The sequence below is a fragment of the Dreissena polymorpha genome, chromosome 2, assembly GCF_020536995.1.
Source record: "Dreissena polymorpha isolate Duluth1 chromosome 2, UMN_Dpol_1.0, whole genome shotgun sequence".
Taxonomy (NCBI): Eukaryota; Metazoa; Mollusca; class Bivalvia; order Myida; family Dreissenidae; genus Dreissena; species Dreissena polymorpha.
Genome location: NC_068356.1, coordinates 96853569 through 96874507, shown reverse-complemented (window position 1 = coordinate 96874507; position 20939 = coordinate 96853569). Strand labels below are relative to the sequence as shown.

General features: G+C 36.3%; 1 protein-coding gene across 2 annotated transcripts in view; it reads left to right on the top strand.

The window, feature by feature from the left end:
* The first annotated feature begins 15601 nt into the window (after positions 1 to 15601).
* The window catches only part of LOC127868144 (uncharacterized), a 39593-nt gene continuing 34255 nt past the window's right edge, over positions 15602 to 20939 (top strand). The window contains exon 1 of one of the 2 annotated variants that reach the window (XM_052409765.1): positions 15602 to 16237. In XM_052409765.1, coding sequence (XP_052265725.1) covers positions 15992 to 16237 — 246 coding nt within the window. In that variant the 5' untranslated portion in view covers positions 15602 to 15991. Of the gene's footprint in view, positions 16699 to 20939 lie in introns of both variants that reach the window. The other variant, XM_052409766.1, reaches the window with a different exon arrangement.

The window sequence follows — 20939 nt, the reverse complement described above, 5'->3', positions numbered from 1 at the left end:
TATTCGGCTTTGCATGCATACTTGAAATAAAATGGGTGTCAAAAACATTCATCGTATGCTGTTTATTATCAACGAGGTAATTATGTATAATTATATGAAATGTTATTTACCTTAAATTATCAATTTATTAAAGATTCTTGAAAATCACGGTCGGTGTTACGCGGGTCATTTCGCATTTTGACATCAGGGCATCATGTCAAACTATTCAAAATCAGATTTTTTTTCACTTGGACGATGAAGGCTTAGATTTAGACAGGCAGACAGATAGTTTATTCAGACTTATACAACAGTACATCGTCTTCAACTCAAATATATATACATTATTTGTAGACGAATTGTTAGGTGATTACACATATAGCAGTGATGATTCTGAGAATGTTGCCATGTTTCTTATCCATGTAATCTAGAGTCCGTGGTTTGAGCATTTTTATCACGGTGTTCAATAAAAGATATCTCAATAATCTTGTTTATTGATAGATCTGTGGTTTTATTGCCCCTGTGTTCAGCACAAACCAATTATCTCGTTATGATCAGATACTGTGCCGACCAATACTAAATAACTAACACTATGGTGTCATACGCCACAGCAGGGACCTATACTTGTATATTGGTCCCTAACCACAGGTGGCAATGTCTGGTGGGGTTTACACTTTTTATGATACCTCCATGTCTTCTCGTGGTATTAGTGGTCATTTCTTGGAGTAATGTAACGCCAAATACTCAATTTTGCATTTATAAGATATGTAGCGTATTGAAAACATTTATAGTCATCTGCCCATACAGATTGCCATAAACTACATACTATATAGATGTTAGCCAGCTTAATCATAATAATTATAAGTCCTTAATACTTATTCATGTACATGTTAAACATTTAAAAAATCTAATACATAACATTTAACGTATTTAGCGGGTACCGGTAAAAACTCCGTCATTCGTAGTCCTATAAAGAGTGTATGGTAGTGTACGGAACAATATGATTAAAAACAGCATTCTCATCTGACCACAACGGGGTTAAATAATCTTTCCGTATAATACAAATAATACAGAGTTATAATTTATAGGGCTGCAACAATATACCGGTATATCGGTATATATCGCAATACGCAATCCGCATATTGTATTGCGATATGATTTTCATCATACCGGTACAAAAATTCATTCACATTTCGTTCAAAAAAGCCACCCGAAATAATGATAAAAAGATAAACAAAACAAAGCAGTGTAAATTATTTTTTACGTAAAAATAGCATTCTAAAAAGTGTATTATACGGAGTAGCGTTGTTACATGAGAGCATTCATTCGATGCTTTTGAACAGATTATCGTTGAATTAATTGCGCACAGCTGTTAATGTTTCGTTCGATTCTGATTTGAGCATTATTTGTAATCCGAATTTCGAGAAACACGCTTCCAAATTTTAATGCTAACGCGACAATAAAAAATTATAGCGTCAAATAAAAAGTGCTTTATCCTTTGTCTCAATAAAAAGCGCGTGAAAATAATACAGACATGTAGAACGTCGCATGGAAAGTATGGGTGTATTTTGTGTTGTATAAAAACGGGAACATCACGTCAGCTGAATTACGCGTGTTCAGTGGGAAAAACGCCCCGGTTGGACGTTAATTCATCACATCTTTAAATAGTAACAATTGCAAAAATGTACATGATACTTAAGAAAATTTGCGAATGTTTGTGTGTCTTATTATTCTTGAGCACATTTATAGTAAATATTTACCAGAATTTGCTTTAAAATTGGAATTTATGGGATTATCGGGTAATTGGCAAGTTATAATTTTGGTACAAGTTAGCAATATATTGCGATATATTGCAATACGGGATTTTGAACTGACAATATATTGCAATATGGTTTTGGCGTATTGTTGCAGCACTAATAATTTAGAATTCTATATATTTATAACTCTGATAACTTATAAAGATAATTCAATATACATGCATAGACAGTTGACCGTGATTTTCAAGAATCTTTGAAAATAATTTTAATTAATTGATAATTTATGGTTTATAACCTTAGTTTCATATAATTTTACATAATTACCTTTTTGATAATAAACAACAAACGATGAATGTTTTGACACCCATTATATTTGAAGTATGCAAAGCCGAAAAATATCAAGAGGGTCCGCTATATACGCTGTTTCCTCATAAAATTAACACCTATTCTTTGTTATAATCAAGAGCTGAAATCGTTAATTCATTAAGCTTCATTAATACCTAGCTTTATTGATATGTCTCTAGAACAAAATATTTCAATATATTCCATAAAAAATATAATATAACCATGGCAAAGGAAATTCAATGGCCGGTATCTAAACAAAAGCATAATCGCCAAGACCTTAGCATCAGTTCGGTTCGTTAGGACCGCGCGCTACTTTTTTCCGCCTTCATTCCTTACTTGCTTTCATTTTTAAACCATTTTTTTTCCTATCATATACAGAATTCTATTCTCCTAAGCAAGATGTTATTTTTAAAACTGAACTCCAAATATAAACGCTACAAATCGGTATAAAGTACGAACATGTCAACCGTAAATCTAGATTCTAAAACTCCAAAACGGTATGCAGTGTCCGACAAATCCATTGCCCGGAGCCCGGGGGCTACCGAAATTTGTCATCGGGCTACTGAAATTTTCCAGCTGACGCCCGCCGGGCTACTATAAATCTATAAGAGCGGTAGCCCGGTTTATTGACAGACATACGTAGAATAAACACGCTGACCATGTGTTTGTACACTGTGTATTGCTTATAATCCGATAACAAAGTGCAATCAATTATCTAATCAGTCACCGATCACTTGCGGTAATGTCTTAAACAGTAACAGTGTATTTTAATCATCCAATCAGAATCAACATTTGTCGTCTGCTAATAATATAATGAGAGCGGGTTGGATAGTTGGCGCACATGATGCAACATAATTTCGCAGTTTGGAATTCTTTGTTTACCGCAACAATGAGTTATAGCGACAACGTTTTTGATGTCGTTAAATATCCAAGGACGCCAAATATTAAATAAATCAAAACAATAGCGGATTCTTCAAAACGGTAATGAAACCGAAAATAAATATTAATGACAACTTTGTGAACGCGGTTAACACCTGCTAATTAGTTTGCATTGTCAGTTAATAATTGGATTAATCGACTGTTGATTAATAATCCCATATATGCCCGATTTGTATTTTTAAAACCAAATTATGGGTGGGTAATATGTTGTTGTTGTTGTTGTAAAAATATAGACGATAAGAGTCATAAACACAAACGTTTGAAATTTTCTAAAGTGTCAAATGAATTTCGGCATATGGTTCTATTTAAAGATATGATGAAATAAGCTCCCAATCATGACCGTTGATTAACACCATACGAGTCAATCGTATTGATCATCTTTACGTTTACGACTTAACGTGCTGTCCGAATTTAAGTACACATACATGTGCACATACATGTAATATCTACATGTAGCATATGATTTTCTTTGGTACATTTACATTAAAGTACACGGTGACTGTAGCTACTGTAACATTAATTTACGATATTGACTGTGTACATCAGACTACTTGCTGTTTTATGTATATGTATGTATACATATTATGTATATGTAAATGAAGAAATAAAATAAAGATGAAAACCTGCCTCTTATAATTTTGTAGGAAAATTTTATGGGCTACCAAATATTTTTATTGGTAGCCCAGTGGGCTACCTGAAAAATAAGAAATTTGTCGGACACTGGGTATGATATTTGCAAAAGTTTAAGTAATAACTCGCCGGGCTGCCGAAATCAGAAGAAAAACTAAATATATATTTATATATCTGAAAACTACGTTACGTCAGGGGTTTTTCTGCCTATTTTGGGAAAAGGAGTCTGACCAAATTGGGAATTTTTATCGACAAAATTGTCCATTTTGGGAATTTTCGAGTCGATGAAACGGTCAATTTGGGAATTTTATCATGCTTAAATAAGTTAGTGGTTTTACCAAAAAAACATATTTTTATTTGTTATTTTGTCTTCAAAAACAAACACTGGTAACAGGTAAGTAAGTCACACAAGTCACAGCATGATTTTTCTTTGCTTTCTGTCTTTTGCATTTGATGAACTTGAACTTGGAGACTGAACAACAACTTTCTTACTAGGCTCCGAAGAAGAATTATCGACCGAGTCGGACAATGGAACAGCCATGGGTATTTCACTTGCTTGCACTGCTTGTTCGGGGTTACTAGAGGGAGTAGAAGATTCAGCGATTTTCGCAAACATCGACGTTTTCGTCGAACATCCTTTTGCATCTCTTTTTTTTTTTTTTTTTTTTGCTGTAGTACTTATCGTTATGGGAAGCCATGTTTGAAAATAAGCGTCTACAGATTTGGACTAGAATGTGTATTGTGCGGCTCTATATACTTGTTATAATGCGAAACAGTTCAAACCTTTTCGCTGTCAATGTTGGCAGATGCATCCGGCAAATACACCTGCGAAAATCTGAGTCGCTAAAGGCTTAATTACGTCGCGGATGAAGGGAAGTCACGTGTAATCTAGAGTCCGTGTTTACACCAAGTGGTCATGGGTAAATAACGGTATTTATATACTTTCAACAACAAATGTGTTTATATAAGCATGCATTTTGAACATGATTGTTAAAGATAACAACGAAGTGCATGTAGTATGTCTCCAGGAAACGAACTACAAAAGTAATCACAGACAAGTTCATTTAAAAGGATATCAAGAACCTGTGCGAGGTGAACAAAGAGAAAAACTTATAGGCACTGGGGTAGCAATATATGTAAAATCGGGCCTTTCATTTACTAAAATAAACATTGATCAAGATTGCCCTATTGAATCGTGTGCCCTCACACTGTACTTGACTAAGCACCAATCATTCCGCATTCAATGCGTATATGCTCAAACTAAAGATAATACGTGTAAAAATTATGCAAAAATTTTCCATTCAGTTGAACATAGAAAGAATAATATTATTGTTGGCGATTTCAATCTAAAACACCCCTGCTGGAACCCCGAGGGTGATCCACGATGCGACGATAACTCTGAAAATCTCCTAAAATTAATTAACAATAACAGCATAAACTTCCTTAACGACGGTCAAATAACGAGATTGTCTGATCGCGAAGATCAACCCGACAGCGCGATCGATCTAGCTCTTACCTCAGCCCATCTTCAAGCTATAAGCGATTTCAATGTCATTGACGACTCGTTTGGAAGTGACCATCTTCCAATCATAATAAACATTAAGACAAGAATAGAGAATACCCTTCCGTCCACACAACACAAATGGAAAATACACAAAGCCACACCTGAACAATGGAACAACTTTAAAACTCAGTGTAATAATGAGTTCCTTCCTAATGTAGATAATACTGACACCAACTCTTACTTTAAATCCTATATAACAAAACTTAAAACTGCGCTTGATAACTCAATCCCTGTAAGCAAAACACCTAAAAAACTCAAACGGTCTGTACCATGGTGGAATCAAGAATGCACAGACGCCATTAAATATCGTGAAAAATGTAGGAGAAAATGTATCCGAATCAGAACCGGACCTAAGTATGACAAATATAGGGAAGCCCGCAAAAGTGCTAAACAAGTATTAAAAAAGGCAAAATTAGAAAGCTGGAACGAATTCTGTAATAATCTCTCACATAAAACAACTAGCAAAGATCTATGGGATCAAGTTAAGCGCATGCAAGGCAGACCCCCTACTAATACACCTATCTTTCGGGTTAACAACGAAGTTCTTGTATCTAACGCTGATAAAGCTTCTGCCCTGGTACAACATTATCAAAAAGTAAGCAGTGACGAAGGATACTCTGAAACGTTTATTGCAAAGAAAATAAAAACAAAAAATGAATTTCCTGTCTGGTTACAATCTCTTACCGAGGAAAAAACTCACAAGTACAATGCTCCTTTTAGCCTGTTCGAGCTCGAATCAGCTCTCCTTACATGCAAAAACGGCGCGCCGGGCGACGATTACATCCATTATAAGATACTTAAACAACTTCCACTCTCGGGGAAACAAGAATTACTTGCCCTTTATAATAAATCATGGTCTGAAGGTACTCTTCCTGATGAATGGCACGAGGCCACAATAATTCCGATCCTTAAAATCAATAAGCCTAAAGACTCTCCAGCCTCATATCGGCCGATCTCTTTAACCTCTACGTTCACCAAACTAATGCAGAAAATGATAAAACCGAGACTCTGCGCGTATCTAGAAAAACATAACAAAATCTCAGAAGTCCAATCGGGCTGTAGATCTAACCACTCTTGCGAAGATCATTTAGTACGCCTTGAAGCTGATATTAAAAGAGCCCAAAATCTCGGTCAAACCGTAGCAGCCGTATTTTTAGACCTCACAGCCGCATTCGATAAACTATGGAACGAAAACGCCATTAAAACACTTAATACGTTAGGAATAGAGGGTAAAATGCTCAACTGGCTTGCAGCTTTTCTTACAACGCGTAAAATAAAAGTGAGACTGCATGACGCGACATCAGAATCAGTTGAGACTATAAACGGCTGTCCCCAAGGTAGTGTCCTATCTCCAATATTATTTTCCGTGACTATGAACACCCTAGACAGAGAAATTAAGGCACATAATTCACAAAATAACACTGATCTAATCAATTTATCACTTTTTGTAGACGATAGTGCAATATGGACCACATCTAAATCACCGAATCTAGCAATTACTAAAATCCAAAAAGCCCTAACTGCAATAGAAAACTGGAGCGCATCGTATGGCTTCCAAATAAATCCCACAAAAACCCAAGCAATCTTATTCCCTGCCAGTGCACAAAAAGTAGTGGCCAATGCACGTAAAGCAACTCGATCTAAGAAAACCCCTAACCCCCCACAACTTACTCTATGTGGTGCTCCTCTTCCGCTTCTTGACAACATTACTTTTTTGGGTATGACATTTGACAAATATTTAACATGGAAAGACCACATCCTTAAACTAGTTGTACGCTGCCAAAAGGACCTCAACTTTCTAAAATGCATCCAAAGAAACAACTGGGGTACGGATAAAAAAGCCCTTATGCGTATTTATAAAGCCACTATCTGGGCAAAAATAAACTACGGAAGCATTGCGTACAATTCAGCCAGTGAAACATTACTCAATAAATTACAAGTAATCCAAAATATGGCACTTAAAATTATAACTGGTACACGTAAATCTACAAGCACCGTTCTGCTGCACGCTGAATGTGGAATGATAGAACTGGGTCAACAAAGGCAAATTAACCAACTAAAATACCGCGCGCGCACGCTATCTATGGGACCACACCTCCCAATTAACCTTAGTGTTACTGAAGACCCGGCCTACCAAAAAAGGAAAAAGAGGAGTGGTCTCCCGTACGCGCAGAACGTGCTCGAGCTAGGCAAATATTATGAGACTATTGACATTAAAACTCAGGAACCTACATACTTTAGCTTAAGAAATCTATCAAAACCAAATATTGACTTACATCTAACAACATTAATTAAAAAATCCGACCACGACCCAAACAGTGGCTCTATAGCTCAAAACTATGTAACAGATAAATATGGGGATTACACCCAGATTTTCACTGACGGTAGCAAAAATGAGGAACTTGAAATAGCAGGCGCGGCTTTTGTAGTGTATCAACCCAAAAATGTCATTATACATCAGTGCAAGGTAAAATACAATAAAGAACTGTCTATATTTGCTTGCGAACTAGCTATAATAAACAGCGCCATAAAGTGGCTTAATGAACTTGAAACCCACGAACGCTCAAACTACGCGATATTAACCGATTCTCTCAGCGCCTTACAAGCACTTAATGCAGGATCATCGAAAACGCGTCCCGACCTTATATGTGCAACATTAAAGGGAATCACAAAACTAGCAAACAACAATATCACTCCAATTCGTATGGATCCCGAGTCACGTAGGCATTCCGGGTAACGAACACGCTGACCAACTTGCCAGAATAGGTTCCCATGAAGGTCTACCCTCTGATTTAAAGCCTAGCGCGCGCGAACTAATTGCAATCATAAACCAAAAAGGGTATAATGAACAGGATCACAAATGGTCAATTTACTGTGCCGATCATAATTTACCGATATTAACCAACCCTAGCCATAAGATTAACATCTATAGTCCCATTAAAAGGGAGGACAGGGCTTACTCGCGCATGCGCCTAAGGGTGACTAGATTGCACGGCGACTATTACAAAACTGTCCTCTGCCCCCAGTGCAACATTCATAACACGTTTGAACATCTTTTCTTTATATGCCCTAAACACGCTGAACAGAGACTAGAACTAAGTGCAGGGGTAATAGCGGCCTACAAAAAACCCACTTATCATTAATCGCGACTCACTGTTGATGCCTCCAAGCGGAATCGCTCCTGTTGTGCGACTGCACGTGTTTAAATTTTTGCGCGACACGGGCTACTTAGATAAAATATAATATTCCGTTGGACTATTAGCGGTAGATAGAAATAACAACACATACCGTCAGTTATATACTGCTTCATTTATTCAAATTAATAATAGCAATCTTATGTACTAATGACGGGCGGGACTCGGACGATGGTCACTTCGGTGTGCACCATATGGCCACTCGTCTGGGCCCGAACTGAACCTAACCCTATTATCCCGGCCCTATAGGAAAATTAAAATAAATAAATAAAAACTCAGATCAATAATGGCAACTTTATGTACTAATGACGGGTGGGTCTCGGACGATGGTCACTCCGGTGTTGTCCATATGGCCACTCGTCTGGGCCCGGCTCGAACTTATATACTATTATTAATTAATTTGGTTCTAAAACTGTACCGTAAAACAATCCATGATATATGTAATTTTTAAGATTCCAATTAATAATGACTTATGACAAGAGGAAAATTGCATCAACATATAAATAGATATAGAAACACTGCATGTAATGTGCACGCCGAGAACCTATAATTGTATTTGGGGTCCAAATGTACTTTGGATTGGTAGTACATTACAATGCAGTGTCCAATAACACCTTGTTGACGTCAATACATAAATAAACAAAACTATAAACAAGGCAAAGATGAGGGAGCTGTCTATAACGAACGTTCGCGGTTTCCTCGTCTGCGCTTTATGATATATAGGAAAATTACACCAATAAATAAATAGATAAAGACTAATAATACTAAAACGACGGAAGGGTACGTTCCCCCCCCCAATACATATGTCACTTGGCCCCTTTCGACCACTATGGATAAGCTCTAAGCCTTCTTTTACAACCAAATAGCGCTCTAGGTAACAAAACCCAGGGTTCCGCGAGACCCTCGCTTTCCTTCTCTTAAGCTGTAATCAGCAACAACGACGAAGGTAGGGGACACAGACAGCATACTTCCACGCAGGATCGGAAGACGCAGTAAGTGCGTACGTGGGCAAATTTACCCACAGTGCAACCCCTATAGGTGTAAATATTGTTGTAATTAAATGTGATTAGTTAACATTTTTCCCATATGTACAAGACTTAAACATGTTGAGTAGAGCGTGTCGGCTGGGCCAGAGGGCGCGCCTGAAGAGATATCTCTCGCCCGTGCACTCTGGCTCCGTTGACATGACATCCGTGCACTCTGGCCCCGTTGACATGACATACCCAACATGACAAAAATAAAAATAAAAAGAAAATGGTGACGGTATTTGTTGTTGTTGTTTCCCCTACTTAGCGTAGGTGATGTTTTCTTGTAGAGTAGTGTAAGTTTTTTCCTTGCATGCCTGTGCCTTGTTACGTTTGACGTTGAATTGTAAACCTTGTATTGCTAACCTGCACGTATTACCCTTGTCACTATGAGGATCAGATCGAATTAGAGGGATGGTCAGCATTAACATCCCAGATCTATTCCCTCCTGAACAAAATGCACTAATACATATAATAACCATCTGTGTAACCACTAGCAATATAAACAGGAAGAAGAACGTGCGCGCTCTCTCTCTCTCTCTCAAAAACAAAAAAAAGGCGCGTGAAAATTGTCTCCCAAAGAAAGAAAGTGTAGAACCAGATATTGTCCTCCCTGTACCACCAACAACCAATCAGTCATCTCGGTCCAACCACACAAACGCAGCCCCTTTTCTACTATATTAAACTTCAAAACTATTCTGACCCTTGCAACACCATTAAACACCTGACAATAGCCAACAGCACAACAGAGAGAGCCCATGTGAATTTACACCAAGACACAAGGCAATAGAGTAATATCTGTACTAATCTATGTTTATGTACTAACAAGTCCTCCGCGAGGGACGTTAAACGGGGGTGCAGTGTATCGGTGCTGTACACCGGGCACTTAAAAGAACCAGGGGCGCCTCTGGAATCGGGGCGCCCTCTGTATCCCGCTCGAACCCCCACTAACACCTCTTGGGGCGGAGAGCACAAAAACCACACACAAACTTTAAGGAATAAACATTAATGCCAATAAGGATAATGATAATCTAGAGATAATAGGAATACTGCAAAAACCATTTTGATAAAAGGCAAACCACTACATAATCCATTAAAAAAAAAAAAAAAAAAAAAAAAAAGCATCTAGTCACATTAAGGTCTCATTGGCCATCGTGCTATGATGTATAATATGACCTTATTCTCTCCCCTGAAGGGTCACAGGGGCAGGTCGATACATCTGTAGTCGAGAAGACGCTGGACGACCTGTAAATAAATCTCAAATACACACACATGATTGTTAAATATTACAAGCTCAGGGTCCCAATATCCCTTATGTATGGATTGGAGCCCAGCAATGGTTGAATTGTTGGTCCAAGGTAACTGAGGTTTACTTCACAATAATAAAATTTGCAATTCTTTGCTTTATTTTATGTTAGTTTGTTATAATTCCAATGGCAAACCTATGTCTGACACAATCACCAGATATAAAATCACAGTGATTTGTCTTGATATCAATCAATTAAACGTTACCTGATCATCATGTCAAAAAAGTGAACGATGTCATACAATCATGCTGAAACCATGAAACTGAAAGCTTTCTTAGTAACGTCGAATATTTAACGCTTTTGTTGCAATTTAACAATACATTATTTGTAAAACATTTCTTAATTAACAAAATAACAAATATCCGTTAGATATATACTTTCAAAAAGAGCAGTTACCACGATATCTTCCAGAAAGTGCGTTTATTTCACGTTTTGACAAAATTGTTCGTCCATTTTCAAACTATTTCACCGGAAGTGAGATTTATGGGATTTTGTTTACGAAATTCCCCACCGTAAGTACTCGGACTATCTCGGAAATAAAGTAGAAAATTCCTTTCTATGCGGCCATACATAATCTTTTAAACACTGATAGAAATATTTGTGTAAAGGGGTTTAATTTTAAATAAGTCATCGAAATAAGATAAAAACATTAGAAATAAATAAAAAAGGCCACATACAACTAAACATGTATGATGCACGAGCTATTACTTGTTGAAACAATTGTTGCAATACACATTGCATACTCGTTTCCGCTCGTCAATCCCTTTTTAGGGTGTCTATAACTGTTCGATCACCGTTTTGTGTCTTTAAATTTCCAGACACCTGTATTTTAAGAATATGTTTTGTATCTAGACAAAATATGTGTCCTTTGTATCTAGACAAAATATGTGTCCGAAAACTTAAGGTTAATTGCGGTACTGCAGTACCCGTTAACCAATAATCTTGTTATTAAAAGTGTTAAGACCTTATTTTGCGTTTTGATCAATCATCCTATTCGTTTTGAAACATTGATATTAAAACTTGACTGTTGCATATGTCAATACATCATACCTCATCAGCAATGTGAAAGGCATATAATTTTAGTTCCAATTTAAAACGTTCCGTTTTAAAACATATAAACAACGTCTTATAATTATATACGTACACTTGTTGTTTAGCGTTTACAATAGTCTTACACATGATCTTACATTGTCTCACCCACCAAACGACTTTCAAACCGGATAAACAAATGATGCAAATGGATAAAGCGTGTATAGTTGCCACGAAATAATATTTAACGCACACGCCTGAGCATGTTATCATTTTCATTTAAACTTATTGTCTATGCTAGGTGTTTGTGAAGATGATCACGGACAGAAAAGTTGACAAGATTTGGGCGATAATGTTATAGCCAGAGGGTATAGATAGACCACGACCGAATTGCCCCGACATTGATTTTATTATAAGTATTAAGCGAAAAACATCGCATGCAAACATTTCACTATCACTGTCTGTGGTTGTCATTGAACTTGATATAATGTTGCATTACTATAGCCGATAGATTGGTCAGTTACATTCGTTTTTCGTATAAAATGAAAGTGCACGCAATACATTAAATAATAAAACACATTTAATCATAGCATTTGAAAGAGATGAATAATACGATCGATTTCAAGCTCACATTCCAGATGATATGCCAAATGCTTATTTTATATATATATATATATATATTTTATATTTAGCTTGTGAAATAACATTTTATTGTTTAAATACACGCACGCAACTAAAAAATGAGTTATATGTAATTGTTGTTGTTATTTTTTGTTCATGCATGTAGGGTAATGATTATGTCTACATCGATTTGATACAATCGGCATGACACTTGTCTAACATATTTATTTATTGTCCTCCAATTATAAGAAAACTTTTTTTTAATATGTTTTACACGTACTTTACGTAAATATTGTCACGCTTAGAAACACAGTCGATTTTAATCCATGCAATCAAAGCCAATAAAACGGAATGTTGATAGACGTTTCATACGGAAATGTGAACTCGTTAATTACAAAACGGTCTTATTTAGTTGGAAGAAAGGATTGTTTCTATAGGCATAACTTTCAATATCGAAGTTCGCATTGAATAAATATTGCTCACATATGGTATGATGGTTTATTCGGATATTAAAAGTCTGAGCCCTGTATTAGTTTAAGTAACATTATCATTATTGAAACTAAAATAACATTTTTTGTATAAATAAATTCGAAGAAAAATGCGAATCAATCGCACGCTAACTAGCTTAACTATTTCGTTGCATTTATAGAACATTTACCATCTCACCAGTCGCTCAATGTAAAATAGCGCAAAATACACGTTTACAAAACCACGCCGTTTGTAATTATTTCCTCAGTGGGTTATATCCTTATTATATTTTTACGACCCTTTAATAGCAACAAAACTAAATAGCAACGACAAAGCAGAAACAACATCAACATAACATTGGGACGTTTATTTGTAAATATCGAATGTAATTGACTTATTTTTTTTTTAAGCACACAATATACACGCGAATCAGACAGTGTTTATGACAGCGGAAATAACGCACACTGATGCCACGTAGATATTCCAATTAGCGCTTTTATACAATGAACTACAATCCACATACTATAACGAGAGCGCCGATGGCGCTGAAAGCATAGTTGCAAGATACAGGGAAGATGCTGCTGAAGTAAATGTTAAGGTCAAAATATACTAAATAGTTTCCTTATATGTTTCGATATAAAAGCGACAACTTCGAGCGAAAATAAATACAACATTTTGCACATAGAGACCCCCATAACCATACCTTTTCTTGACGGGCATTCTTAGCTTAATCGATTTAAGCAATAAAACAGATATGTCATGTTCAAACCAAAAAAGAATTCGACTCAAATAAAAAAAAATCTAGTGGATTGTAACCTTTTGCAGTGCCATTTTTTACTTTAATCTCCAACTTTATCCTATTTCAGGGATTTAGTAGTGAACACCTATGCTTACCCTCTCAATATCTCCAAACGATAAAACCAGAACAACAGTATAAAGTGTATAACATGCCTTCGATGAAAATATGATGATTTGTTTAGAGAGTACAGCCTTCATGACTCGATTATTGAGTATATTGTAACCTTAACGATTGCTGACATCAAGAGTCGCCCCCCTTGTTACCAATATGTTCTATTTTTAGAAACGGGAATTCCAAATAGTGACGAATGTGAATGGTTACAAAATGACATAACTATGAAAATAAATACGTAGAATTACATTATTTCACGCATACCATTATGCAACCATCCGTTTTCTTTTCCGACTTGATACATTTACAGATTTCCATTTAATATTTTACAGACACAACACTCGTCCAGAATTCGCGCGAATCCATTAAATCCGATGCCACATTTAAACCGTTAGCTCTACTCGTAACGTTAATTTCTGGCTAAAAGTAAGTCATTTTAACTTCAATTAACACATCTCTATTATTTTCAAACTCTACTTCATCAAATCCATAGAAAGGCAGGTCAGAATCCATGTCATAAATCAGAAAACATTTGACCTCTCACAGAACAGTAAACAAAGGAAATAGAAATTAGGTGTGAGATCACTAACAACAAGAACAGAATTGTTTTACGAACGAAATTTGTTTTAGTTTCTTAGAAGGTTTTTTCACGTAAAACGGTCTTAGAAAAATTCACTAAAAACGGTGTCAGCAATATTCTTGGAAGAAAACGTAAGAAAAACGTTTCAAAAAAAAAAGAGTAGGAATTACCATAAACTAAATTAAAAAGATATTTCGTCTGATTTTTGATCAGGTAAGGCTTCAAAATGGACAACCATTCGATGTGTGTTTTCAAAATGTCGTATATACCTTAAGCATAGGTGCGTTGCACCTATGCTAAAAACCAGATTTAAATTGTAACAATCTAGGTCGAATGCGGGATATCCATTAAAACGGTTTACAAACGTGTGTTATATTACCGGTAACAGCTGCTATAAAATCATCGCTAATGAACGATCCTGGTCATACTTTTTCTTTAATAAAAGAGTAACTTGTTAACATGTTTAGTTGATGTTTGCATACCGTGAGTGGACAAAAAAAATTGTTTACATCTGTATTTCATGTTAATTACGATGGTTTAAAATGAACAAAACGCTGTATCATTAACCCATTTATGCATAGCGTCTAGAAAAAAGGCCTCGGCAAACAGCGTGGACCCTGATGAGACGCCGCATTATACGGCGTCTCATCAGTGTCTACGCTGTTTGCTTAAAGGAATTTTCGTAAGAAATATTATAAATATAGAAAAAGATATACTAGACATCCCTAATTTTGGAAATAAATTGAGCCAATTTAGAAGGATGTGAGAGTCCACTAGGCATAAATGGGTTAAAGCTGCTAACTCAAGCTATTTATATTGCAAACGTGACATTTAATAAATCCAGCAAACCAATTTACCGACAGACAGACCTACGAACCCACCTACCGATCAATCCATTAATCTACTTACATTCATAAGTACACATGCATTGTAAATAGTGGACGGGGACTATTTGCCTGTCGCAGCATTATCAGGGTCTTTAAGTTTAAGCTGATATCTTATATTGTTCCTTGTTGCCACTATGCAATAGAAGACAAATAAACTTACGAAAGGATGAGAAGATACGTGTTTATTGCCATCTCAATAGGTCGGCCTTAAATTTTTACTAGGGATGCAACAGGTTAACCGGTTAACATACCGAAACGAACAGTTAACTTTTTACCAATACTACCTCGCAGGTATAAAGGACGGAGCATTACATTAAGGACCTAAATTTTTGTTCCGGGTTATAGTCAGGTATAGTTTTAATATTAAGCTTTGAAATATACACCACTTAGACGGATTTACTTTCGATTTGACGATATTATTTTATACCTTTGATAACGTTAGATTGGCAGAGTAGTTAACGCGCTTTAAACTATGGACGTTTACGATGTTCAATGTAGCATGACGCGAAAATATATATCTTTATATTTCATCTACTTAATTGTACACTAGTTACTAGTGATACGACATACGTGCCGAATGAAATGTTGAATATTTATTTCCAATAGACGCCGACTCAAATGGTTTTAACTTGAAAGCTCAAAGACGCAGTGCATTAACAGATATTGGTCTGAATACGAGAGAGAAAGAGCATTAACGCAACAACTAACGGATTAAAACGGACCTACACTTATTAACGCTGTTTCAGCAGAAACATATACATGTACATAATGGAAGCAAAACGTAAACAAATACGTGATAAATTTCGAAATCTGAAGTCGGGGGCAGAGATGAAGGGCATGAAAGCAGAGGAGATCAAACAGACTTTAATAGCAACAGGCGCCCAAAGCGCGCCATCCAAACAGTCGGGTCTGGAGTGCGATTCTGGGAAAATTGTTAGCCTTCTACGGCTTGACTCGAAGCCCGCGCTGAAAGTCCGACAGGTCCTAAGGAAGCATCTGTTGAAGGTGTTTCTAGTGGTCGGCGTCGTCAGTGCCGTCGGCGGCTATTTCTTCAAGGAGACGCTGATCGAAGCATTCGGCATCAGGGAGGAGCGATGCGTGCTCAACAACAACAATTTCGTCATGGAAGTCGCTCGTCCAATGTTGAACTGTAACATGTGCGCGGGAGTCACCCGCATCCCTATCGAGACCGACATGACTTCGGAGGTCTTCATCCGGAAATTCGCCTACAGCGGAATTCCGGTGCTCATAAAGGGCGCCATCGCTAACTGGACGGCCATGGACACTTTTAGTTTTCAGTTCTTCAAGAAGCTTTACACGGAGACGGAGGGAGCGCTCGATGCGGTAGAGAACGAGTGTCAGTTCTTCCCCTACAAGACCGACTTCGACACTCTCGGCGATATGTTCAACATGTCAGAGGCACGTGCGAACTTCAGCGAGGGGGAAAAGACGTGGTATGTCGGATGGTAAGTGTTATTGTCACATTATATAAAGTCACGCAAGGTTTCGTGGTCTCATTAGGGGCAGGGTAGATTCTGGCTTGTCTGGAGCTACGCTGGCCGCATATAGCCTAAGACCCATTTTCGCATAACGCGGTTTATAATATGTCTATATGAGAAGATATTGCCAAATCTCATAAGGCATTTTGACTGTTCTGTGGCATGTTGTATATAATTATTGATAGTGGGCACGGTGATTTCATTGTAAATTAAAAAAGAGAGTATACTTGACCATTAACTTAAATTTTGGAATGCATGTAGCCAATAAGACTATTTCTGTTGTCGCCTTGGACTGATAATGAAACGTTTGAACTGCATATTATGTTAACAATCAGTCCCCCCCCCCCCAAAAAAAAACACACAAAAAAAAACACAACAACAACAAACAGCAAAAACATACAATATATGCACCGTGCACAATTTGAATAAATTATTTTTCTGCGTTCGAGCCACACTATCGTTTGCCACGGAGGGGACGCAAATTGAACAATGAATCATGGTCAATATAAAAATAAAATAATGCTAAAAAATCGCTTGCTTTAAAACGTAAGATACTGCATCTCAGTGTAAACATTGCGGATGTGGTGTTCAAGTTGATGCAAAACGTGGGTGTTTTCTCAGTTTATTTCATACTAAATGCGGCATGATCAAAATACAGACTGGCACGATTTTGTTAATGATAAACGTATTTTATTTGAAAACAAATCGCATATGATTGCGGTTCACCACGGCGACATCGTACGTACATCGGATAATTTGTTATGCAACGCACAATAATTTTGCATGTAAGACTCTTGTTGGTGTTTTTATCCTGTCTTCATAAACTTCCTTTATATTCTCTATGACTATCTTATGATCAGCAGACGAAAATGTATTTTATAATTGCAATAACTTTTTGTCCAGACCACTCCATCATTCTGACTAAACAGAGATGCGTAATATTCCTGAATCAAAAATCAGCGCATGTTGATGTATATGGGCCATGCTCTGTGAAAAAGGGGTTTAATGCATGTGCGTAATGTGTCGCCCAAGATTAGCCTGTGCAGTCCGTACAGGCTTATCAAGGACGACACTTTCCGCTGTTATGATATTTTTCGTTTTAAGAAAGTCTTGGCAAAAATCCAGTTTAGGCGGAAAGTGTCTGCTATTCTGGGAAGATACTTTACGCATATTTATTAAACCCCCTTTTCACAGAACGCGACCGATATCTATGTACAAACATGTTGTATACCTAGATACCAATACCATGTGAAATGTATTAATAATTCAAGCAAATAACGTAATCGATGCAATAGTATGACAATATCAAGATCATATTCAATTGAAAATTTGTATATAGTGACATACACTGGATCTAATATGTTGCAAGTTTAACTCCACATATAACAAAATGGAATTACAATAGCACATTGTAATTAATATTTGACTCTGGCACATAACGGTTCTTATAATTATTTAATTATATAATTATTTCATCTGTTTAAACTGACTTATGTGGTCACATGCGGAACAGCAAATAACCAAATAGCCTATTTCGAAGGTTAAAGAGAATGTTCCCATTTGATTTTAATGCGCTCTTTTTCAATAGAAACGCATCGCGCATAAAGAATGGATTCATTTAATCAATATTGATGATACTTTTATATACATGTATCCAATAACATGTCAATGCTATTGTATAACTATCGAATTGTATTCTTAACCCATTTATGCCAAGCGTCTAGAAAAAAGGCCTTGGCAAACAGCGTAGACCCAGATGAGACGCTGCATAATTCGGCGTCTCATCAGGGTCTGCGCTGTTTGCTTAAAGGAATTTCTGTAAGAAATATTCTAAATATAGAAATAAATATACTAGACATCCCATATTTTGGAAATAAATTGATCCAAGGATTGGAGAGTCCACGAGGCATACATGGGTTAAATGCAATGCGACACGTGCAAATCGATGCTTACGATTAAATGCCTGCATCATTTCAAACTTTAAGAAATACAGGTTGTTGTTGCGAAATAGTTTATTTTCTCGAATTCGTTTTAAAGCTTGGATAACAAGTTGGCACTATTACATAATCATATTTTATGTTAGGAAAGCGGTAAGAAATATATTAACATTAACCATTATTTTGTACCGTGTCGACTCGTCTGTACATCACAGATTGGACACCCGATACGACTCAAGTTATACCTTAGGTCAACGGAGTTACGCTGTATGGACAGGCAATGGTATTACCATCATACCATTTGGTGTGGGGTTAGCCTCTAGATAACCTGGCTCAAAGATCTATAATTGAACAGTTTATTTATAGATAAAGAAGAGCAACCGATTAGCTACGGTATCGCGATCTTCTCGATTGTTTAATTAAAATAATGAAAGAAAAACGTCCTTTTAGGTCTTGAACTCATTCAAGAAGTGAAAAATTGAATATAAATATTTATTTTGTTCGAGGAACTTGAAACATTTTAAGATTGAATATTTTACATACTAAAGTGAATCTTTCATAATTTTGAAAACACTAGTTATTTGTTGATAGTTAAATTATATTCAAGTATGCAATACCAAAAATAATAACAACCAAGAAGTGTGAACGGAACAGGGTTTCATTCATTCAATCATTCATTTATTCATTCATTCATGTATTTATTTATTTTTATTTATTTATTTATTTATGATTATTTATTTATTTATTTATCTATTCATTCATTCATTCCTCCATTCGCCCATCCGTCCGTCCATCCATCCGTTTGTGCGTGTAGGTTGTGCGTCCGTGCGTTTATTGGTTCGTTCGTTCGTTCGTTCGTTCATTTATTCGTTCATGTTTTCATTATTTCAGTGAGTGAGTGAGTAAGTCAGTGAGTCTTTTGTTCATTATTTCAGTGAGTGAGTGAGTAAGTCAGTGAGTCTTTTGTTTTTACGTTATATTTTTCCAATATTTGTACTATATATGATAAAAGATGCATATAATGTTAATGCTGCCAGGTTAAAAAAAATGCTAACAGGGTGATTGATGTTGGTGTGTTATGCTACAATTTCCTGTTTATTGGATACTGCATGTAATAAAGCCGCTTTTAAAAATGGTGATAACTGTAATTTCTATTGGTAAACGATACGAGACTGCGAAAACAAATGTCACAGTGTATTTATTTGACCCTTTCTTTGTTTCAAGTAAGAGCCGCCCGCAGAAGTTCCCCTTCTGTCAAGCAAATCTTCTGCGGGTGACTCTCGCCCCGGTCGCGACGCGCACGCTCCAGCTGCTGACCGAGTGAAAACCTGTTCTGATTACAATTCTTGTTTATCATGAATATATTGTACATTTTACAGGTAGATAGATTTATTTCGGTATCATGGTGCAAACACAATAAACAAAAGTATGAGACATAAACTACGCGGTAACACTTTTCACTTCAGTAAATCTTAAAATATTCCAAATTCCTTGGAAAAAATAAATATTTATAACCAAATTTCAATTATTTATTGGATTCAAGACATAAAAAGGCGTTTTTCTTTCATTAGTTTTAATAAATAACCGAGAAAATAAAGATACCGCAGCCTAATCACTTTTCCTTCTTTATCTATAAATAAACTATTTATGTATAGATCTTTGAGCCAGGTTTTCTAGAGGTTAATCCCATACCAACTCCGTTACCTAAGGCCTCTTGAACAGTATAGCCCGAGTCGTATCGGGTGGATTGGACCATGTTTTAGATGTGCAATTTAATTTTAATAGCATTTCAACTTCTTAAAGTACAGACAGAAAGACATCGGTTTACGCCAATTAGTGCTTCTATGTTCCTTAAGTTGCACCTTTTTGTAAAACGTATTTGGTTTGCTCTATTTGGTGATTTTGTCGCTAGTTTGCATTTAGGATAATTATATTATTCTTGAAAATTACTTTTTAAATTACATCGAAATGGTGACGGAGACACCTTCGTATGCATCCTGTGTCGTAAACATTAAGGGCTGTATTGCATGTACACGTATCTATGGCAATATCATCATCGTTTTTATAAATGTCAATAATAATAATAATATTATTATTATTATTATTTTCCGAAGGTAACTCATTAAGACAACACATTGATACAAAGTCATGCAAACAGTTTAACAATGACAATCTTATTTTCAATGAGGCCTTCAAACAACTATGGTATGTATAATGCATTTCTACATTATAATGCAAACATGTAGACTTTTACGGACATAAGAGTACTGT